General features: G+C 46.8%; 1 protein-coding gene across 2 annotated transcripts in view; it reads left to right on the plus strand.

Annotated features, from left to right (window-relative positions):
- Nucleotides 1-20,709, plus strand: part of STIMATE (STIM activating enhancer) — a 51,187-nt gene that overhangs the window by 16,898 nt on the left and 13,580 nt on the right. For both annotated transcript variants that reach the window (XM_059879788.1, NM_001076117.1), the window contains 2 exon segments: nt 18,724-18,772; nt 20,583-20,678. In XM_059879788.1, coding sequence (XP_059735771.1) covers nt 18,724-18,772; nt 20,583-20,678 — 145 coding nt within the window.

Raw genomic sequence — 20,709 nt, forward strand, 5'->3', positions numbered from 1 at the left:
ACAGATATGTTAGTTCATAGGAGACAGATGAATTCTCTATTTATGGTCCCAGGGCTCCTTGGATTCAGGTTATTATTGTAAATTTAAGGCTTCCTCAGCTGCTCTCTGCTGCTCTGACACCTGATTCCCAGACTTTGGGACTAAGAAAATGAACTCTGTTGCTTCTGTTCTGCTCAGACTCTTGTTGGTTACACAACATATGTTGTTGAAAAAGAGAAGATTCCGTGCCAGCTGCCCTGAGTTGAGAAGCTAGGGAAAAGGTCTTCAGCGTTGGTTTATAACTGTGGTATCAAGAGAAGAGCTGATCTTCTATTAATTTCTCTGCTCAGGGTGCTTATCAGTTCACTTCCATCGATAAAGTTAGAAGGTGTAGCCCCAGTGCATTCCAGAGGAGAGTCCTCTGCTGGGCAAATGTGTGGTGCTGTCACAAAGCAGTGCTGCCTCTCACTTGCCTGGGCGTTGGGAGCCTCTCTGGTCTATGAACATATCTTCCTAACTGTGCCACTTGGTGCTGACAGCCGGGGAACACAGAGCCATGGGGAGGGGGTGCAGGGCCGTGGGGATGGTGAAGCGATGTTGCGCACACTAGGGGACCTGGGGCTTTCCCACTCCCAGCTGTAGCTGCTGGGGCTGTGCTGTGGGAGGCCAAGCAGTGGCAGGAGCAGCCAACCTTGGACAGTGCTTGTCAGAGGAGGCCTGTTGTGGCCTCTCTGTACCAATGAACTTTGCCAGCCAATCTCAGTTTCCACTTGCATTAAGACTTGAGTTGACTTCTTAACTGTAAGCCTTGAAATTTTGGATAATGCTTGAATTATAAATATATGCACTATTAGCTACCATCAGTATAGAACAAAGTTCTTGAATGATTTTTCTACCTATTCTTAAATTTTCTGAGCAAACTCTTTTTGGAGGCTGTTCTTGACTTGTTAATGCTGTCTGGATTACACATAGAGGTTTGTGTTTCACAAGCTTTGCATTTAATACCAAGGGGCCAAGCCCAGTCAGTCCTGATGCTGGAGCTTGTTTTGTGGGGGTACAGGTCAGCAGTGGCCTGGATTCTGGACCTGATTGCCGCTTGTCGCCTGTGAGATTTCAGCAAGTTCCTTAACTGCACTGAGATTCAGTTTCTTTATCTAAAACATAGGATAATACTGTCCTTCCAGGGTAGATGTGAGAAATGGTTCAGTTGGCATAGCCCACGCCTTCAGTCCATGGTGGCTCAGATGGTAAAGCATCTGTCTGCAATGTGGGAGACCCGGATTCGATCCCTGGGTTGGAAAGATCCCCTGGAGAAGGAAATGGCAACCCACTCCAGTATTCTTGCCTGGAAAATTCCACGGATGGAGGAGCCTGGTAGGCTACAGTCCATAGGGTTGCAAAGAGTCGGACATGACTGAGCGACTTCACTTTCTTTTTAGTATTCTGACGATGACCATGATGATACCATTCCTGATGAGGCTTTCCCAGAAACACTTGTAGGAACTCATGTGAATAAGCCTCGCGTGTTGGGTTTAGTAGACGAGGCTGTTTTCTTCAAAGATGAGATGGGGTTTGGTTGGAGACCCTTTGGGGTGTAAACCTGTCCTGGGCCAGTCGCCCTCACATAGCTTCCAAACTGTTCACAGGGGCTGCTGGATGAGGGAGGTGGGGGCCAGGTGGCCACTTCACCACTGCTAGGGAATGGCCTGAGCGTATCTGACCTGCAGAAGGCCAGAGGGTGAGTGGAGTCATCTTTGAGTGAAACAGTACACTGGGGTTTTCCTCCTAGTGAGATTCTTAAGGTTGAATGAGCCACGTCCTCAGCTTCTGTGTTTAACTCTCCATGAGTGGATGTATAGCTGTACCTGTACCCTCTCCTTCCGGGCCCAAAATGTGAACACAGCGTCCCTATATATCCATTATATGCTCTGTTCTCTGCCACGTTTGGACCACCTAAGCAGCTGGAATCATTTTGGAGCCTTGGATTACAAGGATGAAAACCCACTCTGTAGTCTGCAGCTCATCACTGAGCAGTTGGGCAAGCGGGTGTCTCCTCCAACTGTCAGAGGCAGTGTTGAAACAACTTTCCGTGCCAACAGTGATGGGCCAGTGGTCGTCTTCCCTGGTGGGACTGGACCCAGGCTGCAGATGTTCCCTCTGAGAAATTCGGATTCTGGGGCCACACCTTTTTCTCTTTGATTAGCCATGAGGTGCAGTCCTTTTAATGCAGTCAAAAGCCTCTTCTCCAGCACAATCAGAATTGCTATTCATTGGTTAATTTTTAAAAGGCAGAGAATCTGGGAAATCCTGTAAAATGTATATGTATACGATAAACATTTTATTTTAACTTATGCGTGTAAGCATCAGATGTGAGGGGAGCCCTGGCCTGGCTCACAGGAGCACAGGGACACATATCATCCACCAGGGATGGTAAATAGTGCAGTAGTGATCTTGCCCCTGGTTGAAGTGGACTAAATGGACTGAAGTGACATATTTCCCATCTCTAGTAAGCCCTGCCAGCTGGAAGCTTTTCTGTCAGAAGGAAATTTTCTGAACAAGTTGGGTTTGAGGAAGGCTATAAATTACCTAATATGCAAAATTGTATTATTGTTGTTTTTAAATTACTGTTATTGGTAACAGAAGCTTTTTTTCTCAGTTGTTTTTAGACCTTTTTTGTTTTCTTATCACAAAGTAATACATGTTCTTTGTAAACAAGTAAAGAAAACAGTATGGAAATTTGTAGTATAAAAAACAGAAGTTTCCTACAGTTCCATCCTCTAGAAAGCTACCCATGGTAACAGTTTATTGTGCGCCTTCAAATTTCTATATGTATATATAATTTTAAAATAAAAACAGGTTTACAGGACACATTGCTATTATGGTCACTGCTTTTTTCCCCCAGGCTTCTCTGTCCTTCACCATCTTCTGGGGTTTGTTCAACTCATGTCCATTGAGTCAGTGACACCATCCAACCATCTTTATCCTCTGTCGCCCTCCTCTGTCTCCTCCTGCCCTCAGTCTTTCCCAGCGTCAGGGTCTTTTCCATTGAGTCTGCTCTTTGCACAGATGGCCAAAGTATTGGAGCTTCAGCTTCAGCATCAGTCCTTCCAATGAGTAGTATGCAGGGTTGATTTCCTTTAGGATTGACTGATTGAATCTCCTTGCTATTTAAGGGACTCTCAAGGGTCTTCTCCAGCACCATAGTTCAAAAGCATCAATTCTTTGGCCTCAGCTGTCTTTATGGTCCAGTTCTCACATCTATACATGACTGCTGGAAAAACAATAGCTTTGACTATAGAGACCTTTGTCAGCAAAGTGATGCCTCTGCTTTTTAATACACTGTCTAGGTTTGTCATAGCTTTTCTTCCAATGAACAAGCATCTTTTAATTTCAAGGCTGCAGTCATGATCCACAGTGATTTTGGAACCCAAGAAAATAAAATCTGTCACTGCTTCCACTTTTTCCCCATCTATTTGCCATGAAGTGGCAAATAGGGTCTGGATGCCATGATCTTAGTTTTTGGAATGCTGAGTTTTAAGCCAGCTTTTTCACTCTTCTCTTCCATCCTCATCAGGAGGCTCTTCAGTTCCTTTTCGCTTTCTGCCATTAGAGTGGTATCATCTGCATATCTGAGGTTGTTGATATTTCTCCTGGCAGTCTTGATTCCAGCTTCTGCATCATCCAGCCCAGCATTTCGCATGATGTGCTCTGCATATAAGTTAAATAAGCAGGGTGACAATATACAGCCTTGACATACTCTTTTCCCAATTTGCAACCCATCCATTGTTCTATGTCCGGTTCTGTTGCTTCTTGACCTGCATACAGGTTTCTTAGGAGACAGGTAAAGTGGTCTGGTATTCCCATCTCTTTCATGATTTTCCACATTTTTTTGTGATCCACAAAGTCAAAGGTTTTAGTGTAGTTAATGAAGCAGAAGTAGATGTTTTCCTGTATTTCCCTTGCTTTCTTTCTCTATGATCCACCGAATGTTGGCAATTTGATCTCTGGTTCCTCTACCTTTTCTCAACCCAGCTTGTACACCTGGAAGTTCTCAGTTTGTGTACTACAGAAGCCTAACTTGAAGGATTTTGAGCACAGCCTTACTAGCTTGCAAAATGAGCACAAATGTATGATAGTCTGTACATTCTTTGGCATCTCTAGAGGTCTAGAAGAACATAAACCAACCCCAGAGAATCAACATGCCTTGATCATGCAGTTTCTAACTTGAAATAGGCTTGCCAACACCAGCTCCTGATCAGAAAGGCCAGGCACAGTTTATGAGATCTCAGGAAAAATGGAGGCATAGTACAGGGCCCAGTTGTTGAAGCCTCGCTTGAAGGATTTTGAGCATTACCTTGCTTGCATGTAAAATGAGTGCAATTATTCAGTAGCTTGAACGTTCCTTGGTGTTGCCATTCTTTGGGATTAGAATGAAGACTGACCTTTTCCAGCCCTGTGGTCACTGCTGAGTTTTCCAAATTTGCTGACATATTGAGTGCAGTACTTTCACAGCATCATCTTTTAGGATTAGAAATAGCTCTGCTGGAATTCCATCACCTCCACTAGAAATTGTATTGTGGCGTGATTTACATAGCATAAAATTCATTCATTGCAAGTGTTCCATCTCTGCCTCACTTTTTAACTGTTGTATTCCATTGTATAACTTACATGTAACCCCTCCCCTGTTGATAGACGTTTACCACTTAAGTCTTACACTCTTGCAGACAAAACGGCAATACATTCTCGCACAGAGTTTTGGATATTAGTGTGAGTGTAGCTATAAAAGAAAATCCTAGAAGTGTATTTTCTGGGCCGCAGTGTATAAATATTTAAAATCAAAGCAGAAATTACCAAAACATCTGCTGTAACTTTGTAAGTGATCTGTGAATTGATAGAAAACAACACACATCTTTGTCCACTAGGAGATTAAATGAAGTTCATAAATGTACCTGGCCAAGAAATCTGGTTAGCAGTGCAGTCACAGCAAATCTCTGATTTCCCTAGACCTTCCCAGGGACGCTGGCTCACAGAGTAGAGTTCCACTTCCCCACATTTCCCTAGTGATTGTACCATTTACTTTACTTTTTCTGCTCTTTAACTGAGTCCTAATATCCTCACTAAATGTTTTAATCTTTGCTAATTGGGGCAAGAATAATTAATATGCATTTTAAAAATCGGCCTTATTGGGTTGCATATCTTCTTGTGGGCTTATCAGCCGTTGGCATTTCTTTCCATCCAGTGGTTCCCCATGGAACTCTCCCACCCCTGCCGAGATCATCAGCATTAGCAGATGGCACAGCCACCCTGATCCCAGGGAAGCTGTGCTTCTAATGCGGCCCCATGTTTAGAAGGTTAAGCATTTTTATTTGCTAGACAGTTTATTCTCTCGCTTTTCTCTCAACCTTTGGCAGAACCACTGCTTGGGAGGATTAAAGGTAGATAGCATAGAACCTAGGCTTTGTTTGTAAGAGTCCAGTAAGAGTTAAGGGTCCTTACAAAAGGTGTTCATGAGCACTTAAACTGATTTCAAACCCAGAGTGTCTGGTTCTTGGTCTAAGACCAAATATGAGGCCTTGACGGGCCGGTTCATCCTGCTTCATGGTTAGTTAGAAGGAAGAAAGCTTAGGGGTAGTGTCCTCTGGCAGTCTTGCTGGCAGATTACTTTGTCCAAAGCCAAGGAAAAAGCTTAGCAATTTTGGTCCTGTTTCAGGACTAATGGTTTATAAACTAGTCCTCTGGAAGAACTCATTGTGCAAATTCTTGGAACTTACTGAATTAAAAATAGAAACCTGGACAGTCCTCAATAACTATGTCTTAAGTGACAGACTGGATGAACTCCTTTGTTCAACAAATATTGTGTAGCAACCTGTTAGGAGCCAGGCACCATTTTAGCCAGGGTGCTAAAAATGTGAGGATAAACAGAGCAGAAGGTCCTGGTCTTACAGAGCTTACTTTCTAGTTGGGAGAAAAAACAACAGTAGTCAGGAGAACGCTAAGAATTTCTGAGATGAGAGCTATTAGTGCTGTGAAGAGAATGGAATAGGAACGTGAGATTGAAGGACAGGAGCAATACAGGATGTGCACATCTCAGGTGAGATGGCCAACAGGGGCATCCGAGGAGGGGACCGGGAAACTGGGAAGAGAGGGCACTGACACTTGGCCAGCTGGGAGCAAACTGGGCAAAGAGAGTTCCAGATATTTTGAAAATACAGCTGTGGCAAGATGGAGCCTGGTGAGTGTGGTATGTAGCGAGAAGGCCAGAATGGCCAGAGGAGATGAGGGGAGGAGGTCAGGTGGAGCCATGAGTCATGTATTCCCTGGGCCTTGAGAAGGAGTCTGCGTTTTATTCTTCTGCTGTGGGAAGGCTTTGTGTTTGTTTTGTTGTTTTTAAAATTCTTTTAAAGTACACAGCTCTAAGGTATAAAGTTGACTTTTGGCAGATTTGTTTGCCATGGGAGTTTTAGGTGAAGAGTGGCATAATTTTATGTTTAACTATATATATTTATGAGACTTCCACAAAGCTCTGTGGAGGATGGATGGATGGATGGATGGACAGACCAACAAACAATAGTCTTTTTTTTTAATTAATTAATTTATTGTCTGCGTGGAATCTTGTTTCAGCACGGGTGATCTTCAGTCTTTGTTGCGGCACGTGGGATCTTTAGCTGCGGCGTGTGGGATCTAGTTCCCCCACCAGGAATTTAACTGGGGCCCCTTGTTGCTCAAGTGCAGAGTCCCAGCCACTGGACCACCGGGGAAGTCCCTGCAATAGTCTTATTGTGGAAAATAGTGTGACTTTCAAGTGGGACATGTAGAAAGAGACATTGCCGGTGGCCTTTGGAGCTGCTGCTTTGCCACCTGTGTCCCAGGTAAAGGCTAGGAGGTGGGGCAGGAGTGGTGGTTGTGAAACCCACAGCCATGGGCAGGTTAACTTTGGCTCAAGCCTGCATGGACAGAGGAGCCTGGTAGGCTGCAGTCCATGGGGTCGCTAGAAGTCGGACACGACTGAGTGACTTCACTTTCACTTTTCACTTGCATGCATTGGAGAAGGAAATGGCAACCCACTCCAGTGTTCTTGCCTTGAGAATCCCAGGGACAGGGGATCCTGGTGGGCTGCCATCTATGGGGTCACACAGAGTCGGACACAACTGAAGCAACTTAGCAGCAGCAGCAGGCTCTGCAGGCCCCCAGCAGCATTTGCACTGGTTTCTGCTCTGACAAGGTGCTCACTGGTCTTAGTGATCAGATCCAGTCTGGGTTCTTGACTGGGCCCAGCTGATTCAGCCTCCTCTCTGTGAATCATGTGATTGAAGGGGTGCTGGGGTTCACCCCTGGGGTGTGATTTCTGAGGGCTGTTAAAAAGATCTCTTTTCAAAGATATCTCTTCCATCAACCTGAAATTCCACCCCTAAAATATCTGGATTTTGAGTATATGAGGGCACCTACAAGTCACTCCCTATATGATGGGAGGCAGCAGAAGTTGACTGTATTGCTTCCCCAAGTGACAGTGGAAGGAGTTGGGGTGTAAAGCAGGTAAGTCTGTAAGGTTGCTTGGGGACTGAGAGAGACCCAGGACCTGAGGCCCTGTGTTCCGAGTAGACAGCTTGGGGAGGGGCTGCACAGAGGCCCAGCGAGCCTGCTGTGGGAAGAGGGCAGCGGCCCTCGGGATCACTGAAAAGACACTCAGTCCCCTTGCCCTCCCATCTCTTGGCAGTGGTTCTGGGTGAGAGGATGCAAGTTCATCAGAGGCCTCTCACTCTGTGGGGTGAGCACCCCCAGCTGAACTCTGACCATGGTGCTCCTCACTGCAACCGCCTGCTCAGCCAGCCCTTGGGACAGACGCATTGACCTGCTTTTCCTCCTGAGTCACAGTGTGATGACGGGGGTCTCATTCCAGGGTGTTGCTTGAATCAGTCAGCGATGTGTCAATTCAAATTCTTTCCTCACTCTAACTCTAGAAGAAATTCTGCAGCAGCCCCTAGTTGATTTCATGGTGCATTTCCCATCCTTAGCCAAGAGCAGCATGAGATGTCTTGACAAAGAACCAGACTTGACTTTTCCCCGGTAACCTTCAAAGCCTTTCGAGTTGGTCTGGAGTCCTCTTTCCTGACAGTCCTTCGGTGTTTCCTGAGCATGTCCTGTGTTCCCTGCCTGTCTGTGGTGAGGCGGGAGGCCCAACCCTGCCTGTCTGTGGGCTGCTCCATCCTGAGCTGTGCCCTGCTGCTCTGTGCAGGGTGTCCCTGTCACCGCTGTTTGGTGCTCACCTTTCAGAGCACCAAAGTCTTCCAGTGGCCATCCTGTGGGGCTGATGGAGGCTGGTGGACCAGGGAACCGCAGCCGCTGTAGCTTTGTTCTGGTCCCACATGGGAAGTGCAGGCCAGAAGGAGATTTGAAACCGGAAGTACAGTGATGCAATGGCTAATGATCTTGATTTTATTTAGATGATGGCATTTTAGGTCATTTCACTTTCTCTAGTTTCCAAACTTATCACAATGATCTATTATCTAAAAGAGGAAAGAAAGACTTTAGGGAGGCCCTGCATTCACAGCTTGCAGGCGGAGGAGTGCTTGCTTGCTGTGCGCAGGTGGGCCTGCACCTGAAGGCACATCTTCGTCTGACCGTGGTGCCTCTGCTCCTTCTTGTTGCAACGTGCTCACTACCTGCTAAGTACAGAGCAGCTTTAAATACTGTCTTGCTAATGCTCTAGTGAGGTGAATGCTGCAATTTCTTCCATTTTATAGAGGGGCAGATTGAGGGCCAGGAAGGTTAAGAGCTTTCTCTGGCCCCACCTAAGTTGCCGGCATGAGGTTTTGAGCCCAGAGCTTGCATGCTGAGTGCTAAGCCGTCACTTCCTCTGGCCCATGACAGAGCCCGGTGTGTTCCGCTCCATCTGTTCAGGTCAGTGCCTGCTTCCTTCTAGGTGCTGGGCTGGCTGCGAGGATGTAAACACAAATGAGTTAAGGAGGTGTCTGCCTCCTTAACTAACTGTCTAGTGAGAGAGAGAAACAGATCCTTAGCATTGCATGTGAAGTGTTAATCTGAGGGTGTTCATAGGAGACTTTGGGGAGCCAGAGGGAGGAAGGAGGCTTAGCTCAGTTACAAAGGAGGCATGTCTTAGAGTGGTCTGAACTAAATCTTAGAGTTATCCAGGAGAAGAAATATGGGGGCCCTCCCACACCAAAGGGACTGTGTGAGCAATAGCTAGGTTGGGAGATGCCAGACCATGGGGACTTGGTGTTACCAGCTTGAAAAGTCACAGTTGTGTTCCCTGAGGGGAGGGGGATAGGGTGGACTCTGGAAAGTTTTAAGCAAGGCGTGGCATCTCAGCTCACTCCAGCCACAGTGTGGGGGTGTTTATGGGAAGAGGACCAGAGTCAGAAGGACACATTGATGGCAGGAGATGGTCCTTGACCTCAGGGAGCCTCCAGGGCCCTCTCTGCCCTTGTGGTCCAGCCCTGCCAGAACCAGTGTTGTCTTGGATTCAGCGTCCTCAGGAGATGGGCTCTGGAGTGAGGCAGGTGTAGACGCACACCCTGGTTGTGCCACTTTGGACCTTCAGCAGACCCTCTGACCTTACCTGTCAAATGTGAATAATACACTTCACCGTTGTCGCGAAGATGATAAGTAGTGATGTGAAACCCTGGACTGAATGCCTGATGCAGGTAGCAGTGAGGCAGCCACGCCACTCGCCCACTGCAACTGTTTTGTTTTCACGTCGATCCTATGAAGTCGACAACAGAGGACGCTCAGACCCAGAGGAGTTAAGTGACTTGCTTCATATATTAAAACTTTTAATAAAGCAGAGACTAGATTTCAGGTTACTTGCCCCCGAATGGACTGCCTTTAGTTCCTTGCTGTAAGAATCACCTGCCTCTTCATTTCTCCTTGAAAGGTGGCACAGTTCAGTTCAGTTCAGTCGCTCACTCGTGTCTGAGTCTGTGACTCCGTGGACTGCAGCACACCAGGCCTCCCTGTCCATCACCAACTCCTGAAGTTTACCAAAACACATGTGCATTGGGTCGATGTTGCCATCCAACCATCTCATCCTCTGTCATCCCCTTCTTCTCCTACCTTCAATCTTTCCCAGCATCAAGGTCTTTTCAAATGAGTCAGTTCTTCCCATCAGGTGACCAAAGTATTGGAGTTTTAGCTTCAGCTTCAGTCCTTCCAATGAATATTCAGGACTGATTTCCTTTAGGATGGACTGGATGGATCTCCTTTTAGTCCAAGGGACTCTCAAGAGTCTCCTCCAACACCACAGTTCAAAAGCATCAATTCTTCAGCACTCAGCTTTCTTTATAGTCCAACACTCACATCCATACATGACCACTGGAAAAACCATAGCTTTTTTTTTTTTGAAAAACCATAGCTTTGACCAGGCAGACCTTTGTTGACAAAGTAGTGTCTCTGCTTTTTAATATGCTGTCTAGGTTGGTCATAGTTTTTCTTCCAAGGAGTAAGCGTCTTCTGATTTCATGGCTGCAGTCACCATCTGCAGTGATTTTGGAGCTCAAAAAAATAGTCACTGTTTCCCCATCTATTTGCTATGACATGATGGGACCAGATGCCATGATCTTAGTTTTCTGAATGTTGAGCTTTAAGCCAACGTTTTCACTCTTCTCTTTTACTTTCATCAAGAGGCTTTTTAGTTCCTCTTCACTTTCTGCCATAAGGATGGTGTCATCTGCATATCTGAGGTTATTGATATTTCTCCCAGCAGTCTTGATTCCAGCTTGTGCTTCTTCCAGCTCAGCGTTTCTCATGATGTACTCTGCATATAAGTTAAAATAGCAGGGTGACGATATACAGCCTGGACGTACTCCTTTCCTGATTTGGAACCAGTCTGTTGTCCCATGTCCAGTTCTAACTGTTGCTTCCTGACCTGCATACAGATTTCTCAAGAGGCAGGTCAGGCGGTCTGGTATTCCCATCTCTTTCAGAATTTTCCACAGTTTGTTGTGATCCACACAGCCAAAGGCTTTGGCATAGTCAGTAAAGCAGAAATAGATGTTTTTCTGAAACTCTCTTTTTCGATGATCCAGCGGATGTTGGCAATTTGATCTCTGGCTCCTCTGCCTTTTCTAAATCCAGCTTGAACATCTGGAATTTCACGGTTCACATACTGTTGAAGCCTGGCTTGGAGAATTTTGAGCATTACTTTGCTAGCGTGTGAGATGAATGCAATTGTGTAGTAGTTTGAGCATTCTTTGGCATTGTTTCATTTGGGATTGGAATGAAAACTGAACTTTTCCAGGCCTGTGGCCACTGCTGAGTTTTCCAAATTTGCTGGCATATTGAGTGCAGCACTTTCACAGCATCATCTTTTAGGATTTGAAATAGCTCAGCTGGAATTCCATTACCTCCACTAAACTGTCCTAGACTAGCACTTGGTCATCAGCCACACCCAGCTGCAGGGGAGGCTGATAACGCAGTCTACATGCTAGCAAAGGGATTTCCTTAGAAAGAGAGGGTCCAGGGGGGTTGGGGGACTGGTAAACAGCAGACTTCCTCAGTGTCTTCCTGGACTTTTCTCCCTGCCCAGAAGACACTGAGTACATTTGGGGTTTTCACACCACTAAGGGGTGTTAAAGAGGCTCAGTTGTTGGGGTGATCTTTTATAATTTAGAGAAAGTCCAGACATACTTCTGGGCTCTTCCTTGACTGCTGGTGAGGGTGGATTTACTCACCCCACCCCCAGGGGTTTCTGTCCTTTGGGATTGGGGTCCTGGGCACTTAGAACCAGCAGTTGGTTTGAGGTTACTGAAGAGCCACCTGTCTCAGGTGGCTTGTATTTCACCCCGGCTCCACTGCTAAGGACCTGGTGATCTGGGACACATCACCTCTTCCCCCCACCATTTTCCTCACCCTTTATGCTGAGGGTGTTGGCCCCACCAGGACCCTTCTGGCTGTGACTCAGAGTTCAAACTGCCTAGTTTATTCAGCAATCCCCAGCTGGCACTGGTGGGCCTGCCTTGCTGCTGGGCTTGCTGTGGAGTTGGGGATGAGGCTGCTTGCTGTTTGTCCCAGTAAACAGTTGGTTACCTTTGACAGGAAGCCTGTGTCGCATGAGGCCCTAGGCCATGGTACAGTTTGAGAAATGAGGCCGTCAGAGGTGTCATCCTGGTCAGCAGCCTGTCACTGGGTAGAAGGCTCCAAAATTATGGATTTTTTTCCTGGCTTCAGGTCACTGGAAGGAGAGTGTTTGCCCCCAGGAAAGAACAAGAAAGCATGAGCTCACAGTCTCTGGAGCTCCCCCACCCCAGACGGTAGAAGCCTGCTCACAGAGGTCCAGGGTCTCACATAGGGACTGGTGATTTTGTGGTCCCAGTGAAGAGCCTGTGACTCTGATTTCCATAGCCTGTGACACGGCGCTGCCCAGGATGTCTTCTGTTGTATCACTTTGTGAAATGCCAGACCCTCAAGTGGTCACTTTGTGGTCTGTGATCACCTTCCAGCTTTAAGAGTATGACTTCAGTCATAAAAATACACACATTCCACACGTTTTATTTTGTAATTGAATTGCCTCAGTGGATTTTCCTGGCCAAGAGAAGCTCTCTGCCAATAACCCTGCCCCGTTCATGAGCCTTTTTCTGTACTGTGTTCACAGCAAGGGGTGATTTTATACCCTCATCGTGCTGGTTTGGGAAGTACCATGAGATAAAGAGGGGCACAGGGGAATGCCACCTCCTGGGAACCATGTCTGCAGAAGCCCAGGTTGCCCCATTGTCGTTCAGCCTTGAACCCTGCTTTCTCTTCCCCTGGCAGTCAGGAGCCTCTTACTGCCCCTTACATGCCTCTCACTCTCCTTCACTCAGGCTGTGCCCGGCTTGGACCACACATCTCTCTTAAATTGTGTGGTTTAATTTCAAAATGGTTGTACTTTTTACTACTCGGTTTCTAAGTAGAGCTATAGCTGCTCTGTGGAAATTATTTCCCTTCCAATTCTTGTGGTTTGACTTTTAGTGCCACCTCATATGTCTTCCTGTGACATGAAACGCCCTGTATAGAATCCTAGCTCTCTTCCTGCACCCGGTGAGTCCTTGGAGCATCAGCTGGGCAAGGCTCCAAGGAGGGTGGGGAAAGGGGGTGCCTAGTCCGTGTCTTCTAGGTGCTGACTCAGAAAGCTGTGTGCGAAACCACATGACAGCATTACATGAGCAGTGACGAGGCTGCCTGTGTGAACAGGCAGAATCCCCTCACCCCTGCTGCCTTCCAGTTGTGTGGCACCAAAAGCATGAGACTTTAAAGCGTGACCACTGTGCCCTGGTCCTCTTAGGGGAGGGTGTGAGCTGAAGCGCAGAGCAGGTGGGCAGAGAGGCGGGCAGGTGGGAGTCTTGCCAGCCCCACTTGAGCATGCCTGGGAGCCCATGTGCCCTCATGAGTGCACCCTGCAGCCATGCTGGGGCTGCCTTCCAGTGACCACACTGTCAAAGCAAAAAGTTTCATAATACACAGTGCAGGCAGGGCTGTGGGGAAATGGGCACTTGTATGAGTTGCTGTAGCCTCTCTGGAGGGCAGTATGACAGAGTCAGTTGTACATAAGCTTTGACGCAACAAGTTCACCCCTAGGAGTGAACCCACACAGGCAGAGACAGCGCATGGCTTGGACATTCGCTGCAGTGGTGCTTGTAGCATAGACTCAGAGATGACACAGCCACGCCAGGGGACACCACATCACTTCCAATCTAAGAGATGGAGCCACATGTACAGTAGGTGAAGCTCCAGGGTGCTTTTCAGTGAGCACCGTGAGGATCTGACTCTGAAGTCTGAGACCATCTGTCTCTCTCTTTAAAGAGACATCTGTCCATCTTCTACTCACCTAGCACGTCTTTGGAAGAACCCACAGGACCCAGGTGACAGGGCTTGGCCCTGAGAAGGGAAATGGAGTGGGATTTCAGATGGAAGGGAGTGTTTTGAAATCTGACTTTTTTTTAAGAAGTAAGGGGAATTCCACTCTTTCACTGCCAAGGCCCCAGGTTCAATCCCTGATTGGGGAACTAAGATCCAGCAAGCCATGCAGCATGGCCAAAAAAAGAAAGAGAAAAAGTTTAAAAATTGCTTTGTTAGTTTTCTAGGAATGCCGTAACAAATAATCACAAACTTCTTGGCTTAACAGAACAGAAACTTATTGTCTCACAGTCCTAGAAGCCCAAAGTCCAGAATCAGTGTGTTGGCAGGACCACAACCCCCTCTAGGGGAGAATCCTTGCCTCTTCCACTTGTGGTGGCTTCCGAAGTTTCCAGGCTCCTGTCTTCACAAGACCATCTTCTCCTCTGTCATAAGAGTACTTGTAATCAGATTTAGGGCCCCCTGCATAATCCAGGATTATCTCTTCTCAAGATCTTTAACTTAATTATGGTTGCAAAGACCCTTTTTCCAAGTAAGGTCACATTCACAGATATTGAGGATCAACCTGGATCATAGCAGCCCCCCTTCAACTTTTTCCTTTTACGTAAAGTCACATGACTGGTAGCAGAGACAGGACTCACAGCCCATCTCTCTGGCTCTTGGCCCCTACTGCTTTTCTGGAGATGGGGCCCCATGCCTGTCTTCAGGATATGTGTGCTTAAAGGCAAGACAGCCTGCTTGGGAGCCCGTGAGGGCTCTGTGTCCTGATGGCCCCTTGTCTGTCAGCGCTCTCCACATCCTCACTCTCTTCTTTGTCGCACGAAGGTCTCTGTTAGGTGCTGCTCTGTCAACCTTGGGTTCCAACTCCAGTGTCACTTCTTATCAGGGGCTTGACCTACCCTTCAGGTTTGCCTGCTTCCCCTCCACTAGCCCTCCAGCCTCAGGGGATATTGGTGGATATGCTGGAAAGGATGAATTGCATGCTGCTTTGGCCTCTTGCTCCCTCTGAGTTTTCTCCATCCTGCAGGAGCACTAGGAATTGAGAAAACATGGATTGTCCCAGGGCTGTCCCTGAGAAACTCTGTGGAGCTTCTGAGGGGGCAGCTGCCAGACCCCTGTGGGAGGCAGGTCTGTGTCCATGAGACTGGTTACCTTTCTCACCGTCCATCAGGGACTCAGAGGCAGTTCTTTGTCTCTTCCCTGTAGAGAAATGTGTCTCCCCAGTTTTCCATTTCTCACCACCCCCAAACCGAAACCAGAAGTGCAGTGGAACCATGTAAGTTCCCAGCTCTGGAGTCATCCTGGACTGTTTTCTTCCTCTCATGCCACCCCCACCCCCCACCCTGTCGGCTCAGTGTTGAAGATAAACAGCCAGGAGCCCACCGCCTCTCGTCCTCTCCTGCTACCAGCAGGCCATGCCACCACTGCCTCATCCTGGGTTCTCATAATGGTCTTTGCCTGCTCTCCCTGCTCAGCACAGCACAGCAGGGGCTGAGCCTGTTGAACTGTGGGCCACAGCCGTGCTGCCCTGCTCCTGCCCACTGGTCACTGTGGGCAGAGGGGAGCCTTCACCCTGGGAGACCTGACCTCGTGTCCTGTACTTCCTGCAGTCCCTGGCCTCAGCCCTCTGCCTGATGGCTCTTTCGCAGACACGGGTGATTCTCAGAGAGCGATGCTCACCTGCTGGGCCTCCTCAGCCGCACCTGCACACCCGCTTCAGAGGCCCTTTGCCTCTTTCCTGCTCTCTATTGTTGCTATCTGACATGCTGTGTGTTTACTCCTCTATCCCCACTAGAGTGTAAGGAAGATGGAAATTTTTATTTATTTCATCTCCTGCCAACCGGCCCTCTCACATGGCAGGCCCCTCAATAAAACAGGGATGGGTGAACGGGTTCTTCTGTTCTTGTCCAAATTAGATCTGCAGTAGCTTTCTTAATGTTTCTTCATTTACTTAAATATATCAGAGTCTAAAATATATGTATTTTAGACTCTGATATATTCTAGGGAAATGGGGTGGAGAGGGAGAGAGAGAAAGCAGGAGAATCTGAATGCACTGTACGTCCCACCGAGGGCGCTCCTGGGTGAGACTGTTCCTAGGCATGGATGGCCTGCGTATACTCTTCCTCTCCCTTTTGTTGTCACAGAACCTAGCTATGAGTCACATCACTTTTCCCCATTTTGCTGCATTAATACAAGTCTGTGATAGGGTTGTCTTTTTTTTTTTTTTTTAATGAAAGCAGTATGAACATGGAAGAGTGTTAAGCCATTCAGAATGATATAAAAAGTCTACTCCCTGATCCATAATTCCTTTCATCAAAGGGAGCCCTTGTTAACAGTCACTTAACATTAACCCTAGGGGAAAAAAGCAACCCATGTGTTATATCAGCATAAATGTATATTTTTAAAACATGGATCTAAACAGAATCATGGTAGGCATACTCTTCTGTTATTTGTTAATATAATTTGTTATTCTTTCCATATTAATCCATGTAGACATACCTTGTTTCTAGCAACTGCCTGGTTTTGTGTCGTACTGTGATGTATATACTCGACCCCTTATTGATGGTGTTGGCTTCTTCCTGGGTTTTTGTTACGGCAGTATTTCAGTGAAGACCTATGCATCTTGGCACATGCTGCAGTAAGACTTGTACAGCACGTACCTGGCCAAGCACTGCAGGTTAAGGGACTGTGGGCATCAACAGTTTTGGTAGTTAATGCCAGATTGCCATCTGAATGCAGGCACTGGTTCATTCTTCTAGAGTGTGTTTTCCTCCCAACTTTTTATTTCAGAAAATGTTAGACTCATGGAAAACATCTAACGATTTCATGAGTACCGAAGTGTCCTTCCTCTAGGTTTACCAGTTACTGTGTTGCCCTATGTGTTGGTGTTCTAAGACTGCCAGAACAAACTACCACAGAATGGGCGCATTAAACAACAAACATTTTTTCTTCACAGTTCTGGAGGGTGAAAGTTCAGGCCAAGATGTTGGCCAGCTTCGTTTCTCCTGAGGCCTCTCTCCTTGGCTTGAAGGTGGCCGTCTTCTCACCGTGTCCTCTCACGGTCACCTGTCAGTCTGTGCGTGTCCATATCTCCTTTCCTTCTAAGGATACCAGACATGGTGGATTAGGGCCCACCCATGTGACCTCGTCTTACCTTTATTATCTCTTTTAAGGTCCCATCTGCAAATAGTCACATTCTGGGGTTCTGGAGGTTAGGACTTCTTCACAAGAATTGGGCATGTGAGAGGAGGAATACAGTTTGGCCCATAACATGGTATTTGCTTCTCTTTATTTTTTTTTTCCCCTCTTTATTTTTTATATATCATATTAATAGAATTACAAATACTTACTATAGAATCATCACTTACATTTGTTTTATTTATCATATATAATTATAATGTAGGGCTTCCACATTATAAATTATACCATTTATAATGTATCTATTATATATAATTAATATATATAACATAATTTCCCCCTAAACCACTTGAAGGTAAATTGCACCCATTCTGGTACTTCAGCATATGTCTCCCAAGAATGAGGGTGTTCTCTTTTGTTGTTTTAACATCCCTTATTTTATGCTATTAGGGACCGATTCCCCTGAGGAGCCAAGCAAATGAGCAGGAGGTACCCCAGCCCTGCCTGTGGGCCTTCCCTCTAGACAGCTTGTCCTGGCCCAGCTCCGTCCACCTCTCTTTCCTGAGCCCCCAGCCCTTCAGTGAGCCAGGAGGTTGCTCACAGAACCTCTGGGCCTCCCTCAAACTCCAGATTTTGTGGCCTTGTTGATGTTTTAGATCTGAGATGTGTCAGTGGGGTGACAGAGCTCCTCACAATTTCACTTGCTTTTTGGTCTATCAAAATGTCTTTAAAAACACCAGAAGTTTCTTTTATGTGGATAGGTAATCCTTGCTTTGCAGACTGGGGGCTGGCTGTATTTATTTAGAGAAGTAGGGCTTATTGATTCGGCACCGGTTTCTCCCTCGCTGCCTCCTTCCTCTTCGTGCATCCTCATTGCAGTTTGGGACTCTGCCAGAAGTCGATTCTTGCCTGCTACCATCGTGTCTATTTCTTCCTCAGTACTTTGTATAGGAAAATCCCACACACATGGCACTTGCATTGTTTGTTTTAGTAGAGTCATTGTGGAAATAGTCTGCCTGAGGCTTCAGCGGAGGACAGGACACTTAGAACATTTTTGCTTCCGTCTGTATAAGCGGTTGTGTTTGCAGACCCGCCTGAGGTCAAGATGTCAGTCTGGGGAGCCCTTTGTCATCCATCGTGGTCAGGCTGTTGGTGAATGAGCACACCACCCCCATTGTCCTGGGCTGGGAGGGCCCCTGCCTATTGCCTGGGGCTTTGCTTTGTCCATCCTGCCCTCGGAAACCCACCATCTACACCATTCAGAGGTGGTTTTCCACCTCTGTGTCTTTCTGTGTCTATGCCTCTGTTTAGCTCTCTCCCTTAGGTTTTCCTTTCCTCAGAACTCATTCCAAGCTCCATGGCCTGGCACTGAGGACCCTCCCCTCTCTAGCTCCTGCTCAGCCTGTCTTCCTGGTTACCTGCTGTATTAAAGTGTTAATCACTCAGTCGTGACTCCTTTTGATCCCACGGACTATAGTCTGTCAGGCTTCTCTGTCCGTGGAATTCTCCAGGCAAGAATACTGGAGTAGGTTGCCATTCCCTTCTCCACTGGATATTCCTGACCCAGGGTTCGAACCCATGTCTGCTGCATTGCAGGCAGATTCTTTACCATCTGAGCCACCAGGGAAGCCTGAGCAAGTACCCTGACTCAGTGGTGTGAACACTGAGTGTGCTGAGGATCCCCAGCTTATTAAATGCCCTTTGCTTCCTTATCACTGTGGCAAGCTACTGATTATCTGCTCTTTTTTTTTCCTTTAGTCAAACGCTTCAGAGAACCAAAGCATGAAAGACGACCATGGAGGATATGGTGGGTATTTAAATATTAACTCATTCCTAGAATAATTTTGACTATTTTGAGTTTTTTTGAGGGAGGGGGCGTGGAATGTGACCAGTTATACGTAGCATAAAGTGTTGAAATCCATTAGTCCGGTTTATCGTCATGAGTTGTGTATAATATGATAGAACTTTTGTTTCTCCAGGTAAGTGTTGAGCCCACGATAGGGTTAGTGACAGCCAGATGGTGGTGCTTCTGTCATCACTCTGCTGTCCAGTTTTAGGAAATGGAAGATGACACAGATGTGTCCGTCCACACTGCAGGCTTTGTTAGTTACTTCTTCCTGTCGACGGACTATGTTAAATCCTTGAATTCTCTATGTGTAAGCAAAAAAGTAATCTAAACGTGGAGATGAGTCAAATGTACAGTGTACATACTCCTCGCATCAAAACTATAGTCTTTCTTAGTCCTAGGATGACTTTGTGGCAGCAGTTTTTCCTTCTAAATATGCTGGTGAGATACTCAGACATAGCCTCCAAAGACAAAGCTCCAAAAAAACTAAATTCCTCACAAGGCAACAGGCAGCTCCTCAGGACAACATGATGCCCTCAAGAAGCTGTCGTTCTTGCACCTATCCTAACCATAGCAACTTTCCCTCCGAAGGAAACTTGTGAGAAATCTCTATGGTGAAGGCCCTTTAATAACATTTTAGCCGTACTCTTGATTGATCTTCAATACATTGTTTCTGAATGTTGATAATCTTCTCTCAAGTCTTGAGTATTTAACTTGGGCAGGGGGCCCTGGGGGAACCTGGAGCTGAGTTTTCCACATGGTCCCCTTTGGCAGCTCCTACTTTACCATGATTTTAGGAAATGGTTTTCAAGCCTCAGCAGCAGGGTTGGTCTGGATAATCTCTAAGGTCCATTCCAGCCTTGAGTCCCATGCCCATCATCCCATCAGTGGCCTGCCCAGTTCTGAAGGCCCAGCCTGGAAGGCCAAGAGAAGCGGCCGCAATCCAGAGGTCCCTCAGCCATGGACTGCAAGTGGTCTCCAAGTGCTCATGGTTGAAGAGAGACTGAGGGCCCATGTTGTCTCCACCATGCTCCTGCCATGTGTCCCAGAGACTACAGAACTTGTTTTTTCTTTTCTAAAATTCCTCTCCTCTAGCCCGGGATTGGCAAGTTATAGCCCACAGCCTCAACCTGGCCACTGTCTGTCTCCACAAGTAAAATGTCAGTGGGGTGCTAGTGACCCTGGCTGCCCTTGCGCTGCAGCAGCAGAGTGCGTAGTCATGCAGAGTACGATGACTCTCACAGCCTAAAATATCTATCCTCAGACCCTTCACAGGAACACATGTCCACCTGGGTCCCACCCATTGTTTAAGCTGCAGCATCTGAAGGTGGCTCAGGGTTCTGGCAGCAGTGCGGATTCATCCAAGTCTTGTTAAGCTCACATGTCATTGAGTTTGTGCATGAAATCAGTTGGGGGCTCTTTAAAGTAGAAGCACCTTGGACCTCATCCAAAGCTGTGATCGAGCATTTTGTTTTGAAGTAACAAAAATGAAAAGATAGAGACACATATTTTAAATGTGTTTTGTGTGTTTAAATCTGTTATCAGTCAGTGGCCTTTCAGGGCTGCACTGATACTGGTGGTTTTGAAAGACAGCTGAAAGGCCAAGCCCTAGTTAGTACTAGTGCCCCCAGAGGAGGGGACTAGTCATTGGAAGGAAGGTTGGGGTCTCGCCAGCAGCTTTGTTTGTCTTATTTCAGACTTAACGTTTCCCCCAAATTGGATATTACCCTCATGTCAGAGTGATAACAAGTGCTGATTCTGTTTTGTACAGGTTTTTAGACACTTCCAAACAAGCCATAGGAATGCTGTTCATCCATTTTGCAAATGTATACCTAGCAGATCTCAACGAAGAGGACCCTTGTTCACTGTAAGTGGACTGTATTTGAGTATGAACATCG

Source organism: Bos taurus, chromosome 22, assembly GCF_002263795.3.
Source record: "Bos taurus isolate L1 Dominette 01449 registration number 42190680 breed Hereford chromosome 22, ARS-UCD2.0, whole genome shotgun sequence".
In the NCBI taxonomy this organism is placed as follows: domain Eukaryota; kingdom Metazoa; phylum Chordata; class Mammalia; order Artiodactyla; family Bovidae; genus Bos; species Bos taurus.